This window comes from Nannobrachium achirus, assembly GCF_963921795.1.
Source record: "Nannobrachium achirus genome assembly, chromosome: 23".
Taxonomy (NCBI): domain Eukaryota; kingdom Metazoa; phylum Chordata; class Actinopteri; order Myctophiformes; family Myctophidae; genus Nannobrachium; species Nannobrachium achirus.
The window spans coordinates 46,841,811-46,862,492 of NC_137830.1; the positions used below are offsets into that span (position 1 = coordinate 46,841,811).

The following is a 20,682-nucleotide window of genomic DNA, read 5'->3' on the forward strand; positions in this document are numbered from 1 at the left end:
ATAACTTCCAGGTCCAATGAGTGTTTTCCATCACTTGTTTATCTTGTATTCTGAACTGTATGAGTTCTTTCTCCTGATTAGATTAACTGCATTTTATTCAATTCAATAGTGTGTTCCCCAGGGAACAAAGTACAGTAATTTGGTTTAAAGGAGTAGTTCACCCCAAGATACCTTTTTTCTATTGATTAGTCACGCCATGGAGACTTTAGTTCAATAATATATTTTGTATTTGCATTACTAAGACGAAAAAAAAAAAAAAAAAAGATTATAGTAAATTTACCCCTGATTCTGGATGGGGACCCAAATGCATTTGGGTAGGAATCAAAGGGGGTACATTTAGGGTCACGGGTCAAGTACATTTACCCCATTGATTCTGACCCAGATGCATTTGGGTCCCCATCCAGGGCCATGCATTTGGGTCCCCATTCAGAATCAAAGGGGCTAAATTTAATGCAAAACAATATTATTGAACTCAAGTCTCCATGACGTGACTAATCAATAGAAAAAAAGTCATTTTGGGGGTGAACTACTCCTTTGAGCTCCTTAACATGGTAGCAACAAGATAATAAAATACAAATCATTTAAATAAGATGTAATATAACTAAATATATATAATGACTGCACAATCAATGGGAGGCGTATTTGCTAGGTGCTGTGCATAATTTTCATTGTTATTTATTACGCTTAGACTTCATCTTGGAAAACTGCTTTATTATTGGGCATTTGTGCTTGGAAAGGCAGGCCATGCAGTTAAGCAGTGGTTCTCAAAGCGGGGGAGGGGGGGGGGGGCGGTTCCAGGAGGTCCCCAGCAAAACGTTTTACCACTTTAAACACATTTTATACTATTCGAAGATAGTCGATCTACAAGCTCACAATGCGACTCACGAGGCTTTTAAGAACACAAACCTTTTCTTTTCAGATGGGGGTCTGTGGCCATTCCAGCCAAAGACATGTCAATTTGGGAATCCTTAACATGAAAACCTTTGAGAACCCCCGGGAAGGACTGTGGCCTTATTTATGTGATTTACACTCTTGTTGAGGCACTGACGCATTCCAACTGCAAACAAATCTGAGAGACAGGCAGTTTACACAACATATTGTAAATCCCTTTGGTGAAACCAAAAACAATTATTCTAAGTAATCCTGACCACACATTAGATTAGAAGATTTGTCGCGCCATGTCGGTGGTCGCCCTTAGGCATCTTACTGGTGATATAAACTCATATTCAAGTAACTATATCTGTTGTTGGCATTTACAACATTTATTCAATGTTCAACTGAAACAGTCTCATTATGTCTGGTTTCTTGGCATATTGTTGTGCAGTGGAGCCAGATGCATCCTCTGTGTCTTCGAGTCCCGATTTTAACAATATCTCTGCTGTTTCTGCATGCTGCCCGATGCAAGCCATATGTAGTGCTGGTGGATGAGAAGAAGATTAGAGCAAGAAAAAGAACATATAATGATCTTGTTGGGAGGGATACATGCTTACAAATCATAGTCACCCGTCTAAACCAGCTGATCTACTTTCCCTTTTTCCTTTCTGTTTCCGTTATTTACCCCATGGACATTGTTGTGTGTGCATTGTTGATACACAGTTAAGTCCTGACTTCACTCCCACTACCCCTGGGGTCATAGCATTATCTTTTCTCTTAAAAGTCCCATGGAGAAATCTTAGATTGCGTCATATAAGAGCTGCTATTTTATCAGGTATGTGACTCTGTGTCGTTTATGATATTGAGTTACATTTGATTCCAATGTGTTTGGAGAAAATAATATTGTCTTACACTTTGGATAAATTAGTACTTTTTCATCATCAGTTGATGCTTCATATCCATAATATATATAAAATAGCCCAGCTGATGTGTTTATTTCTGGAACACAGTTCTTATATGACGCAATTTTCAGGGGGAAAAAATAACACCGTGACCCAGGGGAACAGCGCCCTCTACTGTAGTTGCAGTGACTTTGTGCTCTATAGAAACACTGACCATTGTTATTTGTTTTGAAAATGAAGAAAAATCTGATCACAAAAAAGGCTGATAATAACACTTGTTCATATCCGTTTTATTTACCTAATCTCTTATTAATATGATGAATTTCAGAGTCAGGCCCTGTACATAATACCAATAATAATACCAGCTTTGTACCATTGACAAAATTCATATTGACTGCCTTCAGTTCAGAATATGGTCAATAACAGGAAAAGGAACAGTGTAAGTTGCTTACCAGTTCTTCCCTTTATGTCCCGAGCAAACAGATATGCTCCTAATGTTAGGAGTGTTTTTATTATGGCTGTATGGCCCTCCTGGGGAAAAGGAACAAAAAAGAATGTTTGCAATATTGTAGCTTGTAACAGTAGAATTGAACCGCCTCAATTTAGTTCTGTTTAGACAGACAGCACAGCAAGATAGACCTTTGTTGATCTACAGGGGAAATTCAGGCACCAGCAGTTAAGGTACAGATATAGAGCGGGAGAAGTATTGTTAGATAGTCATATTTATGAAGGTGAGCAGTGACCACCAACTGAGCCCTCAAGTTCTGTTCCCTTAATTGAGCTACTGCGCCATAATGAGTAAATCAAATACTCATCATAGGAAATGCTTGCAGAAACACAGAGAATCGGAATCCAATCGGAATTCTTATTGTATGCATTCAAAACCATAACACTTTGCTTTTAGCTTGTTGCAAATGGTATGCCATGAACGATTGTGGATTGTTTGTAACAGATTAAAAACACTAACATTGACATTTGACAAAGGAAAATAAAAAATAAAAAACAGTGCAACTCTGCCAACCTTTGCAGCATAATGCAGAGGAGTAAGTTGGATGTTAGTTGCCTTCTGGTTCACATCTGCACCCAGGCCCCTCACTAGGAACTGCAGTGCCTCCTCCTGTCCAGTGACTGCTACTTGGTGCACAGGCTGACACCCTAGTGTGTCAGCAACTGTTGGAGATGCCTGTAGTAAAAATGTAATGTGCAAGTCCACAAGTGAATACATTATTAATTTATATACTAACGGTATTGTAAAATTCCTCATTTCAGATGTACCTTGTGCATCAATAAGAGTAGTTTGGCCACAGCAATTTGTCCATTCCTAACAGCATCCATGAAGGGTGTCACCCCACAACTGTCTCGGCTGTCTGGAGCATAGCCACAGCTGGAAGAGCCCAGGGAGGTTAAAGTCAAGCAAATAAAACAGGTGATGAACTACTACTGCAAATAACACATTCAGTTCTATAGCATAAACCGATACATTGATTACATACTACTTACTGACAGAAAATTCCTTTATTATTGTTGTAAAATATGTCCTTACCTTTGTAACAAGATTCCAACGACCTCTATACAACCGTGCATTGCTGTATTACAAAGACATGAAAAGATAATGGGTAGGGTTGAGGTATGACAAAGTAATGGGAAATGTTTTATATACACTAAACTGCAATAGAAATCTTTATTTTGTCCCTGCTTTCACAAAGAGTGTACTCTAGGCTGTTACTAGCTCTGGTCCATCGCTTTCACCTCCCGCATTGCTCCCGGTGAAGCTCTGACAGACCCGTCGGGAAACGCATGGACTCGAGATTGTCGGCCCCGCCGAGCGCTCAATACTAGTGAAAATAAACAAAACCGTTTCACTACTCACCAAACCAAAGGTCGTTTTGCGCTGTTGAAAGTCTATTCTCCGCGGTGGTGAACCCCTCAGCACCCCACCTACTCTGTAAAATACATTATTTTTGTCATGAAATAAAGTGCATCCAACTCGACCGCCGCATATTTCCGGGTTGTGAACCATTGTATCTGTGGTGGCTCGAGGTGGGTGCGTTTTTTTTCTTGACAAAAATAATGTATTTTACAGAGTAGGTGGGGTGCTGAGAGGTTTACCACCGCGGAGAATAGACTTTCAACAGCGCAAAACGACCTTTGGTTTGGTGAGTAGTGAAACTGTTTTGTTTATTTTCACTAGTATTGAGCGCTCGGCGGGGCCGACAATCTCGAGTCCATGCGTTTCCCGACGGGTCTGTCAGAGCTTCACCGGGAGCAATGCGGGAGGTGAAAGCGATGGACCAGAGCTAGGCTGTTACAGGTAACAGGTTATTTTACCTGCGGTGTGAAGGGGAGTCCTAAGGATCTTGCTCTCTGTTCTCCATACATCCGGGGAAACACAAAGAAGATGCTTCACAATGAAGGGGTCCCCCTCCCTGCAGGCTATGTGGAAAGAGTTCCACCCATCCTTGTTCTGCAATGTGGGGTCAGCACCATGAGACAGTAGCTCCTGAATGATGCCCAGATTTCTTCGAGTACAGGCCATCATAAGAGGAGTCCTGAAAGACAGGTTAGCAGCTTGCTTAGAGGACAACTCCAGACTAAATAACATCTAGTAGAATCATTGTCCTACTTATTGATCCCAAATGACTGTCCATGTGGCCAAGGCAGAAATGCACCTGTCATACAGTTTCCCCAGCAGCACTCATAGCATAATATAATTTAGTATGGTGGAGTCCATAAGCCTATTGTTTTTACACCATTTAATTTGTTGCAGTCTTTTTCTTTTCTTTTTCGTTATTACACATTACTCAAATCAAATAACAATAAATGTGGGTGTAAGAAGCGGCACGGCCTCTTGGGGGCACTGTCGGCCCGAAAAGTTCTTGGTCTTGAAGCATAGGATGATCTCATAAAGAACGAAATAGCATACGATAATATTCATATGAACATCTGGTGATCGGCACGTGCCTTTCCATCAGGGACTCCGTACACATTTAATCGTTAAAAAAAAATTACACTCCTTCGAGCCGGATTTGAACCAGCGACCTAAGGATCTCAGCATTTAGCCACTACAGTCCTCCGCTCTACCAACTGAGCTATCGAAGGGAGATGCCAAATGTACGACAAACATTTTATTTATGTCATAGAGGGTCCCGGTTGGGTTAAAATACCGTGACGTCACATTCTCCTTCTGAATGACGTCACATTTATCGGGATCCATCCAACACCATTCCTTACCAATCAGCCTTTTTTAAGCTGTCGATGTTTGCTCCTTGGTTGATCAAATAGCAAACGCACGCATGGTGTCCCATTGACGCAGCTTCGTGGAGTGGCCTCTTGTAGTCGTTGTTGCACAACTCAACATCCATTCCTATTGTCTTTATTAAGAACTGCACTATGTCTAAATGTCCGTGGCGTGCAGCGTAGTGCAGCAGAGTATCCCCGGATCTCCCCACATGTTTCTTGTTGACAAGTTGTGCAGCGGTGTCGTCCGCAAGTTCTTTTTCGAGCGAGCTTAACTGTCCGTCCTGGGTGAGTTTTATCAGACGTTTCACTGCGTCTTCGTCCATGGCTGCTGCTCAGCTCGTGACAAAGAAACCAAACAAGTAGTTATACAAGTACAGTAAGTAAGTAAATATATAGTTACTGCACAGTTTAGCACCAATGCCTGTGCTTCTAAATTACCCAGCTGAAGAACGGAGCTAGATTACCTAAATATTTGATGGCCAATCATAATCTATTTCCAATGTTTTTAATACATTTCTTATTTTATTAATTTGTGTTCTGTTTTTTAAGCATATTACATAAGAAACAGTTTAGTTGTTTAGTAGCCTAATGATGATGATGATGATATGAATAATTTGTTTATTACTGATTATTGATTTTGTCCTGTTAAGATTGTTATCGTTATTTTGTGTGATAGCCTATTTGTTGGATCATCAGAAAGTTATTATGCTATTATCATGTCATGACTCATGAAGATTATGAATGGCCATCTCAAGAACAGTATCAAGTATGAAACTACCTCGGTGTTAAACTTTGGTCGTCCCCTTTTAGAGAACTACATCGTAGGCGACTCTGGGAAATGTAGTTTCAAATGATGCGCAGTTTAACTCTCCAGTGATCCAAAAAGACTAATTTAAAAATCAAAGAGTGTGTGCAGTGCACATAGTTAATCAATCGTCTGTTAAAACATTGATTCTAATTCATATGACTAGGCCAGGCCATAGCCTAACAATGTGAAGCATAGCAAATGCCAGTTTGCATTTTCACATTGGAGAATTTAACTATTAAATGGACAAGCAGTCAAGGCAAGCACGTAGCCTATTTTATTTAATGTATTTAGCCCAGGGGTCTTCAACAGGGGGTCCGCGACCCCTAGGGGGTCCGCGGAGGTACTGCAGGGGGTCCGCGAAATTATTGCTTAAAAAAAAAAAAAAGATTTCAAAAAATCTTTTTTTTTTCTTTTTTTTTACATTTATGTTAAAAAATAAATCATGATTCTATCCATTTTGAATAGCTTGAATACATGATTACTATGCAATTGACAGATTGTTGATATTATTGACATTGGTTCTCAGTTAAAAAGTAGTATGTTTAGAAATGGTAGTGGTACGGCCCACCCTGCTCGCTGTAACTTGTACATGTTTAAAATAAAAAATATGTCGTAGCCCCAGACCCCCCCACCCTACGAGGTGGTAGGGGGTCCCTGCTCCATCTCCCCATCAGTTTGGGGGTCCCCGGCCTGAAAACGTTGAAGACCCCTGATTTAGCCTATTTACCTTTTTTTTCCCTGTAAACCAAGCCAAATTATAAGACCCGTGCAATAACCAGTAATAGGCTATAATCCAAATCCAGCCTCTCAATAAACAGAGAGCAAGGCCAGCTCGGCCGTCCAGTGGCGAACAAGATGAGTCACATCTGGATTCTGGAAGAGAACACCGAACGAGATCGAGGGGAGAGGGACAAAAAGAAGGGAGAAAAAAAGTAGAAGAAAAGTCAGATTGTGGTTGGGGGTTCCTCCTCACTCCGCAGACATTAAAAGACCGCAGGCACATCAGTTGGAATGAAACTGTTCAAACTGAGAATAATTAACACCTTCCCGTGTGGTAAGTGGATTCATTTTCGTAATTTATAGAACACTATTATGGAGAATGGCTGCATCGAGTTACAAGGGACACACCTCCCCTAATCTGCATTGTCTAATGATGTACATGATTTAAAGGATAATGCATGAACATAAGTATTGCTCTGTCTATTGTGAACATTAGCCTATATTCCTCCAACATTGGGTAATCGTTCTCAGATAATGGCAATAGTACTTTATGTTCTACAACTGTATAGCCCTGAATCCTGTGAATTGGCATGGTCCCTACCCAAGTCCAAGGGAGCAGTCGTCTGTGCTTCTAACTAAACTTTTTCTTTCTGGTTCAGTGCTTATTAACATTTTCACTTAGGCCTACACGATGCTTGTCATTAAGAAGATATTAAACAATATTGAAAATGTTGAATAATTAGCATTGGGTAATGGATAGAATAATGTAGTTTGATTACGCTTTAGTAATGAGTAAGTACAAATTATTGGACAAATGTTAAAGGAATATCTGCCTTTAACAAACTAATTATCAAGGAAAGTTCCTTTCAAGTGCAATATGCAAAAGAGTTTTTATGAGACTGAGAATACTGGCCAGGCTTGGGACATTTTATTTCTAGAAGACAGTGTCCAAAACAATCCCACTCAATACTCAAACCAGTAACACACAAACCAAACATACCAAAAACTTCTCATGTGACACAAAGGTTCCGTGTTTCATTCTGTCTGAAATTAATAATTGAGTGAGATGTATATTTATCACAGTGCTGACACATTAAATAGTTGTTGGCTGTCAAAACTGGCCAAATAGGATCAAATATACGTATGTATAGCCTATATACAGTACATATATTATTTTTTTAATGTATGGACCTATATATATATATATATATATACCGGTGTGTATATATATATATATATATATATATACAAAGGAGAATCATATTAATGGAATTAATTGAATGAAGATGGACTGCATTCAGATCAAAGCTTTATGAAAAATGCCCTCAGGAAGGAAGTGCATCAAGGCTTTGCAGAACTACAAACACATGTGTGAATATTCTCCTGACTGTGTGCGATGGACGTGGCAGCTGAGTGTCTCTTCAAATCCATAGTTTTTATCGTTGCAAAGTAAATCAGTTCTATTAGAAAGTAAAATAAATTAATAAGATGACTGTCACCAGACAGTCTGCCTACTACTACAGACTGGTGGCCGTACAACTCACTGTTGAGCAAGTCTGTGGGGGGTCCCTGCATGCCACAAAACACTTTCAGATGGAGGTCTGCTGCCAAATATGTATCAGTTTGGGGGTCCTTGGCACAGAAAAGAACTACTGATTTAGAAAGTATTGTTTGTAGAATGGAATTATTGTACCCTAATCGTCACCATAAGAGTAACATTTTAGACGATCCACTCACCTGTGTTTTAAATGATTGAACAATAAGCACTGCTTAATGTCATTCTTTCAGTATGTGTGAATACTGAATAATATTGAGCAGCATTTCTGAATAACGTCATGTTTATGTCAGGTCTTTAACATCTGTGCAAGGGATTGAGACTCCCCAGATAAACATCTGTAATAATCAATGCCAAGTTGTATTCATGCACACCCATCATTCTGTTTAGTTGTGTGACTAACTGTGTGTGTGTGTGTGTGTGTGTGTGTGTGTGTGTGTGTGTGTGTGTGTGTGTGTGTGTGTGTGTGTGTGTGTGTGTGTGTGTGGTGTGTGTGGGCGTGTGCATGTGTGTGCGTGCATGCATGTGACTGTTACAGATGTTGCTGGAAGAAAACATGAAACATGGCTCTTTTGAGAAAAAGTGAGTGAATCTCTTAAAACATGTATTTTGCTCAATGACATGGTCTGAAAAATGGGACTGGAGGACAGTTGTAGAAAGGTCATATTATTCAGTTGTGTTCATAGTTGTTTGTATTCACTTTCTTTTGAGGAATGAGATAGCATTCTAGTATTTGAAATGTTGGTCATCTCTCTCTCTCACCGTGACCATATGCTGAGTCAGCTTTTAGCTTAACTCTTAACATGTTGCGGGGGGAGGGTTCATTGCAGTTATTGCACAGCAGACCCTACCCCCACCCCCACCCCCACCCCCTCAGCAGAGCTGGAATGTACCCAACACCTCCCTGAACGCATGTGTGTGTGCTGCGTATGCATGCGTGCGTGCGTGCGTGCGTGCGTGCGTGCGTGCGTGCGTGCGTGCGTGCGTGTGTGTGTGTGTGTGTGTGTGCGTGTGCGTGCGTGTGTCTTAAGGGTGGAGATAATGAGGTAACCAGGGGCCAGGACAGAGGGCCTATAAAAGAATAACATTTCTCTACAATAAAATCTGGTTCTGGGAGAGTAAAGTGGAATTTCTTACACTCTCATAGTTACGGCTAATATATAGCCTGATTTTTATCAGCATGTTGAGAAAAGGCAGAAAAGGCATGCACATTTTATTTGTACACAAGATGGATCAAGGTGGGTATAACTATATACAGACAATAACTATATTGCAAGAACTTAATGTGGAGAAATTAATGTTGCGATTTTGTATATAATACAACATGCTTGAAGGAAACATTTGAGACATTGCACCGACATTGCACCTACACAAAGCAGGATGGTTGTATAGCCTTTTTGAAATAAAGCTGCACTATGTAACTTTCATCTTCTGCCGGGATTTGAACCCGGTTTCATAGTACACTGTACCCACTGACAACGGGTGCTGCACTGGCACTAGTATTATTAAATTGTAATAATCACACATAGATGTTTCAAACCTCTCAGACACTGCTGATATTGCTCACCAAAAGGTGAAAATGCCAGTCTTAAATGACATTGCATTCATTGCCAGGTAGCTAAAATGTGGAGACTGGTATATTGGATCTGCTATAAGTATCTTTAGTCACACGACTTGTACAACCCGCTATAAAGGATGAGAGCTGGCTTAATTGGTTGCAGATGAGAACATTTCCTTTTTGGCGTCACAAATAATCACCAGCTTCTGTACAAGTCTATCAGTTGCAGGAACAGGCTTTACAACAAGCAATAAACAGCCTTTTTTTAGGGCTGACTGTGGACTCAAACATAATGTTTAATATTGATTACATATGAAAATGTATATCGGTTGCTTTTTGGTATGCTACTATTCTACTCTTACTACTATCCTTCTATAAATATAACACAAAATGAAGAAAACAACATCTATTTGACTCCTCAGTGGTTTGACCAACCAAGTTGTCAGAAAACGTATATTTTTGATTCAGAAAATATGAAAAATGTCCTGTTTCTACTCTACATACACTAGTTCTTACCTGTACTTACTCGTCCCTACCGGTGTGCAGCCTTACCCTTTTGTGCCTTACCCGACTTTCCCCAAATTTACGTTGTTTATGTAAGCCATTTACCTTGAGAGGGAGTGGGTTGTTGGCTGATTTTTCAGGGTTGTTTGCCACTCGCCTGCGGCTCGTGGCACAACCCTGAAACAGTGGTAAATCAGCCAACAACCCACAACCTCGAATGGTAAATTGCTTTTCTACCACTTTTTCCATATAAATGAAAGAAAACACAGTTGTAACTTGCAAGGATCTTTAGTTACAATCATTAATTGTTTCAGTGGGCGGGGTCCATGAGCCAACTCAAGGTTGTTGGCCTATTTACCACTGTTTTAAACCAATCACAATCCAGTATTTGAACATGTGACTAGAAAAAGTGGTAGAATAGCATTTTTACCACAGGCTATGTGGGATCTGTTGTCACGCCAGTTGTGGTCCCAAGTCTGCAGTCTCTGCACACAACGCATGATCCCCTGGTATGGTCTACTTCTCACTCTAGTGTAAAAAGACAATGCTTTTGTCAAAGCCCTGTGGGACATGCATATTGGAAAAAAAATGTAAAACACATTCTAAATCATAGTTTCACAGATTTTGGGGGTCATATTTATTTCTACATACAGACTTAATTTCCCAACCTTCTCCTCTTGTTTCAGTTAACCGTTTTCTGCTGATGCTTTTGTTTCTGATGGTTTGCCTGCTCCTTCACAGTAAACTCAGGGCTCCGCCACGACACAAACTCTCAGGTACGTGTCTGGAACACTGCTGCCCCGAAGCACTCTGACTTCTCTGAAGTTTATTACCGCTATGCATTTACTTGAGTAGTCTGGTTTATTTAGCCAGAGCTGGGGGTCAGCAACCTGCGGCTCTAGAGCCGCATGCGGCTCTTTAGCGCTGCCCTAGTGGAGCTTTTTTTTAAATGTATGAAAACGGAAAAATGGTGGGGAAAATATTATATATATATTTTAATATGGTTTCTGTAGGAGGACAGACATGACACAAACATTCTTAACGTTTTCCAATGCTATAAAAAATTGTAGAATTAACATTAAATTTCAACATTCTCTCCAGGATGTGCTGCAGGGAAAATAAACATTTAATCATTAATGCTCATTATGTATTTGTTGCCTACTTAGTCATTTTGATAGTAGGCTAATATAGCTAATATAGACACTTACAGCATGTGTTACCTTCATTATAAGGCTTATATAAGGCTTTTCATTTTTTGCGGCTCCAGACAAATTTGTTTTTTCTTTTTTTTTGGTCCAATATGGCTCTTTCAACATTTTGGGTTGCAGACCCCTGAGCCAGACGTATCTGGCATATTTAGCCAGACTACCAAAGTAATTAAGTATAAAAGGTCAGTCTCATAATAATTGATGAAAACATGAACTACATAAACAGTCACATTTGTTAGGTTCATTGTCTCTTTTTGCTTCAAGAGCCACACACACATTACATTTCTTCACAAATATTTCCTCATATCAGATTTCTTACTTTGTGTCAGGTGGTTTGGTTTATTTTAACCATAATATTGAATTTGTTTAACCACTTAAACCCTATAGGCTCTACATGTATTTAATTGACCAAAGATTTGCAGATCTACGTACAAGCTCACAACACATCGCAATACAACCATGTTGTGAGCTTGTAGATCAGCTGTTTCTGCAGAATGTTCACCTATTATGACATGCCCAGTATAAGGATGCTAAGTTAAGAAAAGCGTTGTGCACTGGTTAAAACAAAAAGTATTTTATTAAAAGTGTAACAATATTTTGTGATAGTATTATTGCTTATGTGTTTGTTCAGCAACTGTCCTTCCAGCTCTTTTATTAAAACAGAAAATAGATTTTCTGGTGGGGTTGCAACATTTCAGCCAATCAGGAGTGAGTACCAGTTTATCAGCTTTTTGTCTGCTCATTTCGTTGTATCATCCATGCGTCACACCTCATGTCCCGCTCCACGCCTCATGTCACGCTCCATATATGGTCAAGATCCCTGGTGTCATCAATATTAAGCCCATATCTGGGAATGCCCATATATGGTACGTGCATCAGTCACGCCTCATGTCACGCTCCATATATGGCCAAGATCCCTGATGTCATCAATATTAAGCCCATATCTGGGAATGCCCATATATGGACATATTGTGTCAGTCTCTGTTGTTTCAGCGCAACCTCGCCCTTGGTCCCTTCTCGCACTTAGGGCGTCTTAATGGTTTCACTTGTTTATCCTGTATCCTGTGTGAGTTTTCTCTCATGATTGTTTAAAATTGTTAAAATGTATGGAGCTGGAGAGACGGGGAAACCCCTGTTACTGGACAAACACTCTATATCAAGTGCTATCAGAATATAGAGCTATTCAACACATATCTTAATAAAATGAAATACCACTTACACTCCTATAATTCTACCTCATTCCTGTAACCCCCTCAGACCACAGGAAGGAGCGCAGCAGCGCAGTTGAGGCCAAGCCAGACCAAGGTTGTTACCAGTTTTTATTATTTACAGTTTTTGTTTAGTTTTTATTTCAGTTTAGTTTTGATTATTTTTTAAAGCGTGTTTGCTAGTTTAGTTTAATATATCATTTTAGTTTAGTTTTTTATTCGTTGTAGTTGTTTGGATTCAGCGAGGTCAGAAAAGGCTTGTAGACCTCCTATTTTGCAATTCTTTGCAATTTTTGACAAAGACTAAAAACTAAGGACATTTTCTCTATGATTTTAGTTCATTTTTGTTAGTTTTATATACTCCCAAAATAGTTTCACTTAGTTATCGTTAACTTTTAATTTTCTTATCTCAGTTAACTAAAATGTTTTGGGGTTTTACCCCCGATTTTAGTTGTTTGTTATTTGGATGTATTTAGTGAATTATCATAACCCTTTTCCAGACACGGGTAGTGACATCCCTGTGGTCATCTGTGCCGCAGAGGAGCGTATGGGCGGTGCCATGGCAACCATCAACAGTGTCTACAGCAACACAGAGGCCAGTGTGTTCTTCTACATTGTCACTCTTCGTGACGCGGTCAAACAAACCAGGTGGGTCATTCTGTGGTCTCCTTCTTGCAGTGGTGGCAGAAGTACTTTTTGTTCTGTTTTGTTTTGTTACCCTCAGGGATCTATACTTGTTTATTTTCTGTTTTCGCTTTAATATCTTTGCTGAAAATAGCCAATCTATAAGCTATGAGCTTGTGTACCTGCAACGGTTTCCCCCCCCCCCACAAACATACATCAGACATATACATGAAACAAAAAAGCAAAAACACACAACCGAGACAAGAACAAAACAACAACAAAAAAAAGACAGTGCATGAAGGCTACATTTTTATCATTACGTATTCTTCATATGTTTTCCGTGATGGCCATTGGCCTATTGTTGAACCACAGTAAGCCAGAAGCAACTATATTCCACATTTTTGTTGGAAACGTCAGTTAAAAAGTAGTACTCAAATTAAATTGCCTTAACATTTTTCATACTCTTTCAAAAGTAGCAGATCTAAAAAGCTCACAAAGCTTCGCACACTGTGAGCTTGTAGATCGTCTATTGTCAAGTAGCAGCGGTGGTAAATGTAATAATCTAAATGATGTGAAGCTGTTTGCCTCTGAGATGTTGTGGAGTAGAAGTATAAAGTATCAAAACGATATTCAAGGAAAGGAAAAAAATACCTCAAGGTTGCAATTAATGGCAGTCTGTGTTTCATTGTATCCTCCCAGACAGTACATTGAGAAAACCAAGCTCAAGGGCATCCAGTATAAGATTGTAGAGTTTAATCCCATGGTACTGAAAGGAAAGGTGAAGCCAGATTCATCCCGCCCTGACCTGCTGCATCCTGTGAGTTCTGTTGTGTGTGTTCATGTGAAGGTACCACACGCACGCACGCACGCACGCACACCAAACATCAAAGTCACTATTCGACATTGTTCACCGAAGTCGAATATTCGCTTATTTTTTATGTTTTTATTGTTTTCTTTTTAAAAAATATATAGTTTATAAAACTTGGCTAAAGGAACTCATACGAATGAGTTGTCAATGCCCCTGGTGGATGAATTTGTTAATGCTCTATACCAGGGGTTCTCAAACCTTTTTAGGCCGTGACCCCCAAAATAAACATATTTGCACCCTGACAAGCACTTGGAATTGTAGGTATTACATTTAATGTGACTCGGTTCCACAGATAAATATTGTGAAAATAGCAGATCAGATCGGCTATTTTCATTTTCACAATGTTCACCTCTTGCTTACTTAATATTTGACAGTTTGGCCAGTCCTGTCGAATATTCGACCATTCGAATACTTTGCGGTCGAATAATTCGAATACTAAAAATCACTATTCGTGAATGCCCTAACACACACACACACACACACACACACACACACACACACACACACACACACACACACACACACACACACACATACTTGTACTGTAGGACTTTGCATCATCGCCTCAGTATTACTCTTAATGGAGGTGAGATAACTGACTTGCTTGTCTTGCAGCTCAACTTTGTGCGCTTCTACCTGCCTCTGCTTGACATCAGGCACAAGAGGGTGATATACCTGGATGACGATGTCATTGTACAAGGTACACACCTTGTACAATATACACCTTGTACAATATACAATATACACTATTGGAGCAAGGCCAGGGCAGGGTTCTTATAACTAAAACCAATTAAATAACCTTTAGTTAAAGCTGGCTGCACTATCTAACTTTCCTCTTCTACCCCGGATTTGATCTCGGTTTCCTGACATTTTTGCCATTGAGGTAGTAGAGCCTGCCTGCTTGCTCGGGATAAATTGAATCTTGACCATCAGGTCAAAATTCATGTCAGATCCTGTGTTTAGGTGAGACATGACCTTTGACACAATCTAAATGTCTCAATAGAAGAGCAGGGAGACAAAATACAACCACTCCACTTGTATAAGTTATATTTCACACTATCATACTATAGATGGCACAAAATTAAAATGTATTAGTTAAAAAAAAAAAAAGTTTAACTTTAACTGAAATAAAAATAAATAACAAAAGGTTCAGAAAAAAAGTTAAAACTAAATTAAAATACAAAACTACCAAAAAAATGCTAAACTACAATTACCTTGGGCCGGGGAGATAGAGTGAGTACGGGTGTATAGCTCTCCCTATAGAGCAGGGGTCTTCAACGTTTTCAGGCCAAGGACCCCTTAGTTGAGAGAGAGATGAAGCAGGGACCCCCACAACCTTTTCATAGATTCCATATAGTTTCATCGTTTGACAGCACAATCATCGGTATCTTTTGGATTCATGTCAATTTGTGTTTTTAGATATTTAACCACTTGAACCATCAATACATAATAAACTTGACCTTTCACTCTGTACACTCTGCTCTTTTTCCCCAATACACCAAACCGCTTGCCGAAAATAGCCGTTCTACAAGCTCACAACGCCTCTCAGTGCGAGGCGTTGTGAGCTTGTAGATCTGCTATTTTTGGCTAATGGTCTCAGAATATGGATGCTAGGGTTCAAGTGGTTAATATAAAAAAGGTTTCTATCACACAAAGATTTGGAGGACCCCCTGAAGTAACTCTGAGGACCCCCTAGGGGTCCCGGACCCCCTGTTGAAGACCCTTGCTGTAGAGAAATGCGCCACTGGAACGAGGCACAAGCCTTTTCACCAGCGGCTTTTACTTATCGTACTTTATACCAGGTGACATCAGTGACCTGTTCAACATCAAACTGAAGCCAGGTCATGCGGCTGCCTTCGCTACAGACTGTGACCTTCCCTCCACGCATGAGATGGTGCGCAGCGTAGGCATGCAGGTGGGTGGCGTGTGGCATGTGGTTTTGTACATAATAACACAGAAGAATTTTTATAGCAGGGGTGGGCAACTTTGATGATGGCGAGGGCCACTATATTTCCACCTTCACTCCAGAGGGCCACAATGCACATTGCTACGTCCTACTTTGTCATTCTAGTATCTCATACAAAAGAATTTTGCCGATGCGTTTTGAGCTTGTAGATCTGCTATTTTCGCTTCTTTTGAATTGGAATCCTGAATAACTTTTTGTTATTTTTTTCAATTGGAATCCTGAAATGTAACATTTTGATTTAATTTCAAACGCATTTAGTTATATACTCATGTTAACTTTATGAACCTAAATACAAATACATTGGACATACAAAAAATACATTTTAATACTACTATATTAGTCATTAAGCTACTAATATAGACTGGCGGAATTTAAGTAGGTCATTTTTGGAATTGTAACAGCTGAAATCAATAATATATCAGTTTTCCGGTATTAACCTGCGGGCCGCATGAAGTGAAGGTGGGGGCCGCATGTGGCCTCTGGGCCGCCTGTTGCCCATGTATACTTTATAGTTTATACTTAGCCAACAGAGGGCAGTGTGTGCTCAGCTGAGAATGAGAGTTAGAAGGAAAGCGGTGTCTCTCCCTCACCCCTGAACATTATACTGAGCATTATAATTGTTTCAAATGCATTTGCATTATCATTGCCTTCTTCTAGACAACATACATGGGCTTCCTAGACTACAGGAAGCAGGAAGTGAGGGACCTGGGCATCAACCCCAGAGACTGCACATTCAACCCTGGGGTATTTGTAGCGGATATGAATGAGTGGAAGAAACAGAAGATCACCAAGCAGTTAGAAAAATGGATGGAAGAGAACTTCAGGTTTGTATAAGCGATTGTCTCCTGACATCTGATGTGGTGCATCCAAAAAGCTGACAAATACTTGATCCTGGCTATAAAAGGTGATTGTCTCGTTCGGTGGTTCTCAAAGTGGGGTTCTGATGACCCCCAGGGGTCCTTGAGGGGTCCCCAGCACTTACTTACCTTAAGTATATCTCCAAATAGTAGCCAGGGTGTTTAATTCACAAAATCGATTTGAACCCCCGTTGTCTATTTACAAAAATGTTGTCAGGCCCCCCAGCGTATTGGTGCCTGGCTGGCAGCTACTGTATTTGCCCCGGGCTCAGTGGCGCAGATCCAATAAATGCATAGGGGGGGCACGCATAGGGGGGGCACGCTTGGCGCGTGCGCCCGATTTAGTTTTTTTTGCGGGCAGAGATCGGTTTTCGGGCAGTTTTACTCCCTCATTTTCCTTCAGATACAGGCATTAACGGTTTTATGATGTATTATTTATTTACTTATCAAGTTATCACTAGTACTGCAATAACCAACACAACCAAAAGCTTAAAGCACACTTCAACACAAACACTGACATTAAACAGTCCTCTCGTCATAACCAACGTTTCTTTCATGTTTCTATGGTTAACTTTTTACCTCAAGAACACCGACTATAGCAGCAATTTGGCACAGCGACCGTTCATCACTCAAAACACTGGCCACAATAAAATACAGTATCCCTACTCAGAACTCAGAAGCATGACAGCATACAGGCATTAACGGTTTTATGATGTATTATTTATTTACTTATCAAGTTATCACTAGTACTGCAATAACCAACACAACCAAAGCTTAAAACACACTTCAACACAAACACTGACATTAAACAGTCCTCTCGTCATAACCAACGTTTCTTTCATGTTTCTATGGTTAACTTTTTACCTCAAGAACACCGACTATAGCAGCAATTTGGCACAGCGACCGTTCATCACTCAAAACACTGGCCACAATAAAATACAGTATCCCTACTCAGAACTCAGAAGCATGACAGCCGCTCAGCCGTCAGAACACTGAACACACAATACAATAATACAGTCCACAAGCAGTTGGCACAGGTTAGAACAGGCCGCCAGTCCAGAACACAATACGGTATAAATGTCATTCATTACCCGGCTTGAGAATTGAAAATCCTTCCTCTCCTCCTCCTCCTCCCCTCCAGTCCTCTCGTCACACAGCCCAAGTAACAACAAAGTAATCCTTTAGCTTCCTTGTCCGGCCAGGGTGGCAACAAAAACAAAGTAATCCTTTCCTTGTCCAGGGTGGCGGCATTCCTTATTAACTATTTGAAATGGCAGAACCAAAGTTATAAATATTGTGTTCTATTGAGTTTGAGCTGCAGCAGCAGTCTTCTGTCGTTTCTTTAACTTTCATTTCTTGTTGCCAGATTTTGCGAGAGAAACAAGCAGCCAGTTATATGAAAACCACCCTGGAATATTGTGGTTTTTATATAGCTGGCTGCTTGTTTCTAAGAACTTGGCAACACAGACCAAACCATTTTGCAGGAAAACAGAGGGGTGTTCTCATATAATAGCATCTATAAATCATTCAAAAAGCATCTTCGATCGTGTTTAGTGCATGATTTCAGAATTTAGACCACTATGTCCCTGACTGGGGGGGACAGGGGGGTCTTCTGGAAGTGAATGGAGGGGACGAAATTGGACCTGGAAGGTGACAAAAACACCTTGTCCCCCCCGCCATTTGCGCCTATGCCCGGGCTGCTATTTGGAAATATATAGCTAACTTTATACTTAAAGGAGCTATAGTCAACTTTTTCATTGTAGGGCCGACACTTTGTTTACATCCTAGTCTATAGACTAAAATGTAAACAAAGTGTCGGTCTGACAATGGACAAAATGATTATTTTATCATTATGTTACGCTTTTTTGTGGTCATTTTTGAATAGAAACACATATATGAAGCTTATTCTTTTTATAAAATATTTTCAAAACATTTTTATTTTAGCATCCGTTTTTCAAGAAAAAGTTGACTATAGCTCCTTTAAGCTATTCGAATATAGACGATCTTGAGCTTGTAGATTGTCTATATTCGAAATTCTTTTTTGAAAGACTATTGTGTATCATTATTTTATGCTTTAACTATTGAAAAATAGCAGATCTACAAGCTCACAGCGCGGCACAGAGTGCCACGCTGCGAGCTTGTAGATCTGCTATTTCTTTTAAATCGTGAAAATTTGAATTTTGAATCCTTCTAAGATTTTTTGAAAAACCTATGTTTCTATGTCAGCAATCTGGCCGGCCATCGTCAAAGAAAAGGTCCTTTTCACTTCAACTGGAGCTGAGTTAGTCTGTTCTTGAGAGACTACTATGTCAGTGGTGCTCAAACCTTTTCATGTGAAGGACCCACAAACTTATATTTATTTGGCCACGGACCCGCACCTCAAAATATTTAGTCTGAGGGACCCCCCAGAAGCAAAATTTTAGTTACAAACGTTCGCTTTGAAAATACATATATGTTCAAAGATTTGCACACATTTTCACGTCTTTTTTCAAAAATAGCAGATCTACAAGCTCGCAGCGCGGCACTCGGTGCCGCGCTGTGAGCTTGTATATCTGCTATTTTTCACAGGGTTAAAGCGTTCAATAATTCTAGGCCTAAATGGGTTAACAAAGACATTGCTTTCCTTTTCCTCCAGAGAGAACATATATAGCAGTTCCTTGGCAGGAGGAGTGGCCACTCCGCCCATGCTCATTGTGTTCCATGACAAGTACACGACTATAGACCCACTGTGGCACGTCAGACACCTCGGTGAGACCAATATTATTGCTCTGAGAATATAGCAACATTCAGACTTGTAGTCAGGGAAAATTAGCAGAATACCTGTCAAATCTGGGAATAAATTCCTTACCAAACAATTTCTTCACCAATGTGTTCGTAAAGGTGTCTAGTAACATATCAAACAAAGATTGAAATTCAACATCCCTAGCAAAATATTTGACAGCTAGGGTAATTCTGGGTCTCATTCACTTACTATACTGTACTATAAGGGAAAAAAACACTCCCATGTTAGGGGTCTAACGAGGTGTTTTTAATTATTCTGAATCCATTGCAAGCATTTGTTTTGCACGAAAAACATTCCTTGGGTCCAAAAATGGACCCCATACACCTTGTGAAAAGTGATGACCCATCACTAAACCATCGTTTTTTCCATCGTCTGATTTTGGCCCAATGAATGTTTTTCGTGCAAAAATGCTTGCAATGGATTCAGAATAATTAAAACACCTAGTTAGACCCCTAACATGGGAGTGATTTTTTCCCTTATAGTACAGTGTATAGTAAGTGAATGAGACCCAGAATTACCCTAGCTGTCAAACATTTTGCTAGGTATGTTGAATTTCAATCTTTGTTAGATATGTTACTAGACACTTTTACGAACACATTGGTGAAGAAATTGTTTCGTAAGGAATTTATTCCCAGGGTTTTATTAAAATTCCCTGACTATTGTATATAAATTGAAAGTGAACCGGAGCCGTCTCCTCTCTTTAGGCTGGAGTCCTGATGCACACTACGCAGAGAGCTTCCTCCAAGAGGCCCGCCTTCTGCACTGGAACGGCCGGTTCAAACCCTGGGATTACCCTGGTGTTCACCTGGACCTGTGGGAGAAATGGTTCATACCAGACCCTAACGGAAAGTTCTCCTTGACACGACCAGACACGGAAGTCTAGATTCATTTCAGACATGTTTCTGATCCGGAGGTGCATTATGGGCCTCTAATGCTACATGAGAGAAGCCAAGCTAATGGTTTGCTTGGTAATTCAATGTATTCTCTATGCAAACCAGCTTTAAAAATG

General features: G+C 40.1%; 2 protein-coding genes across 2 annotated transcripts; one reads left to right on the plus strand and one right to left on the minus strand.

The window, feature by feature from the left end:
* Positions 1-1,003: 1,003 nt before the first annotated feature.
* ankrd16 (ankyrin repeat domain 16) lies at positions 1,004-5,338 on the minus strand (the record flags this gene model as incomplete). Its single annotated transcript, XM_080754123.1, has 7 exons — positions 1,004-1,417; positions 2,228-2,306; positions 2,797-2,958; positions 3,051-3,159; positions 3,319-3,361; positions 4,104-4,324; positions 5,007-5,338. The coding sequence occupies 7 exons, from the start codon at positions 5,336-5,338 to the stop codon at positions 1,263-1,265; spliced, it is 1,101 nt and encodes a 366-aa protein (XP_080610249.1). The 3' UTR covers positions 1,004-1,262.
* Positions 5,339-9,326: 3,988 nt separating this feature from the next.
* On the plus strand, positions 9,327-20,556 carry glt8d2 (glycosyltransferase 8 domain containing 2; the record flags this gene model as incomplete). Its single annotated transcript, XM_080754401.1, has 10 exons — positions 9,327-9,336; positions 10,847-10,936; positions 12,626-12,673; positions 13,077-13,224; positions 13,900-14,017; positions 14,684-14,768; positions 15,871-15,983; positions 16,692-16,858; positions 19,527-19,639; positions 20,378-20,556. 10 exons carry the CDS (start codon positions 9,327-9,329, stop codon positions 20,554-20,556), a joined length of 1,071 nt encoding a protein of 356 aa, XP_080610527.1.
* Positions 20,557-20,682: the final 126 nt, after the last annotated feature.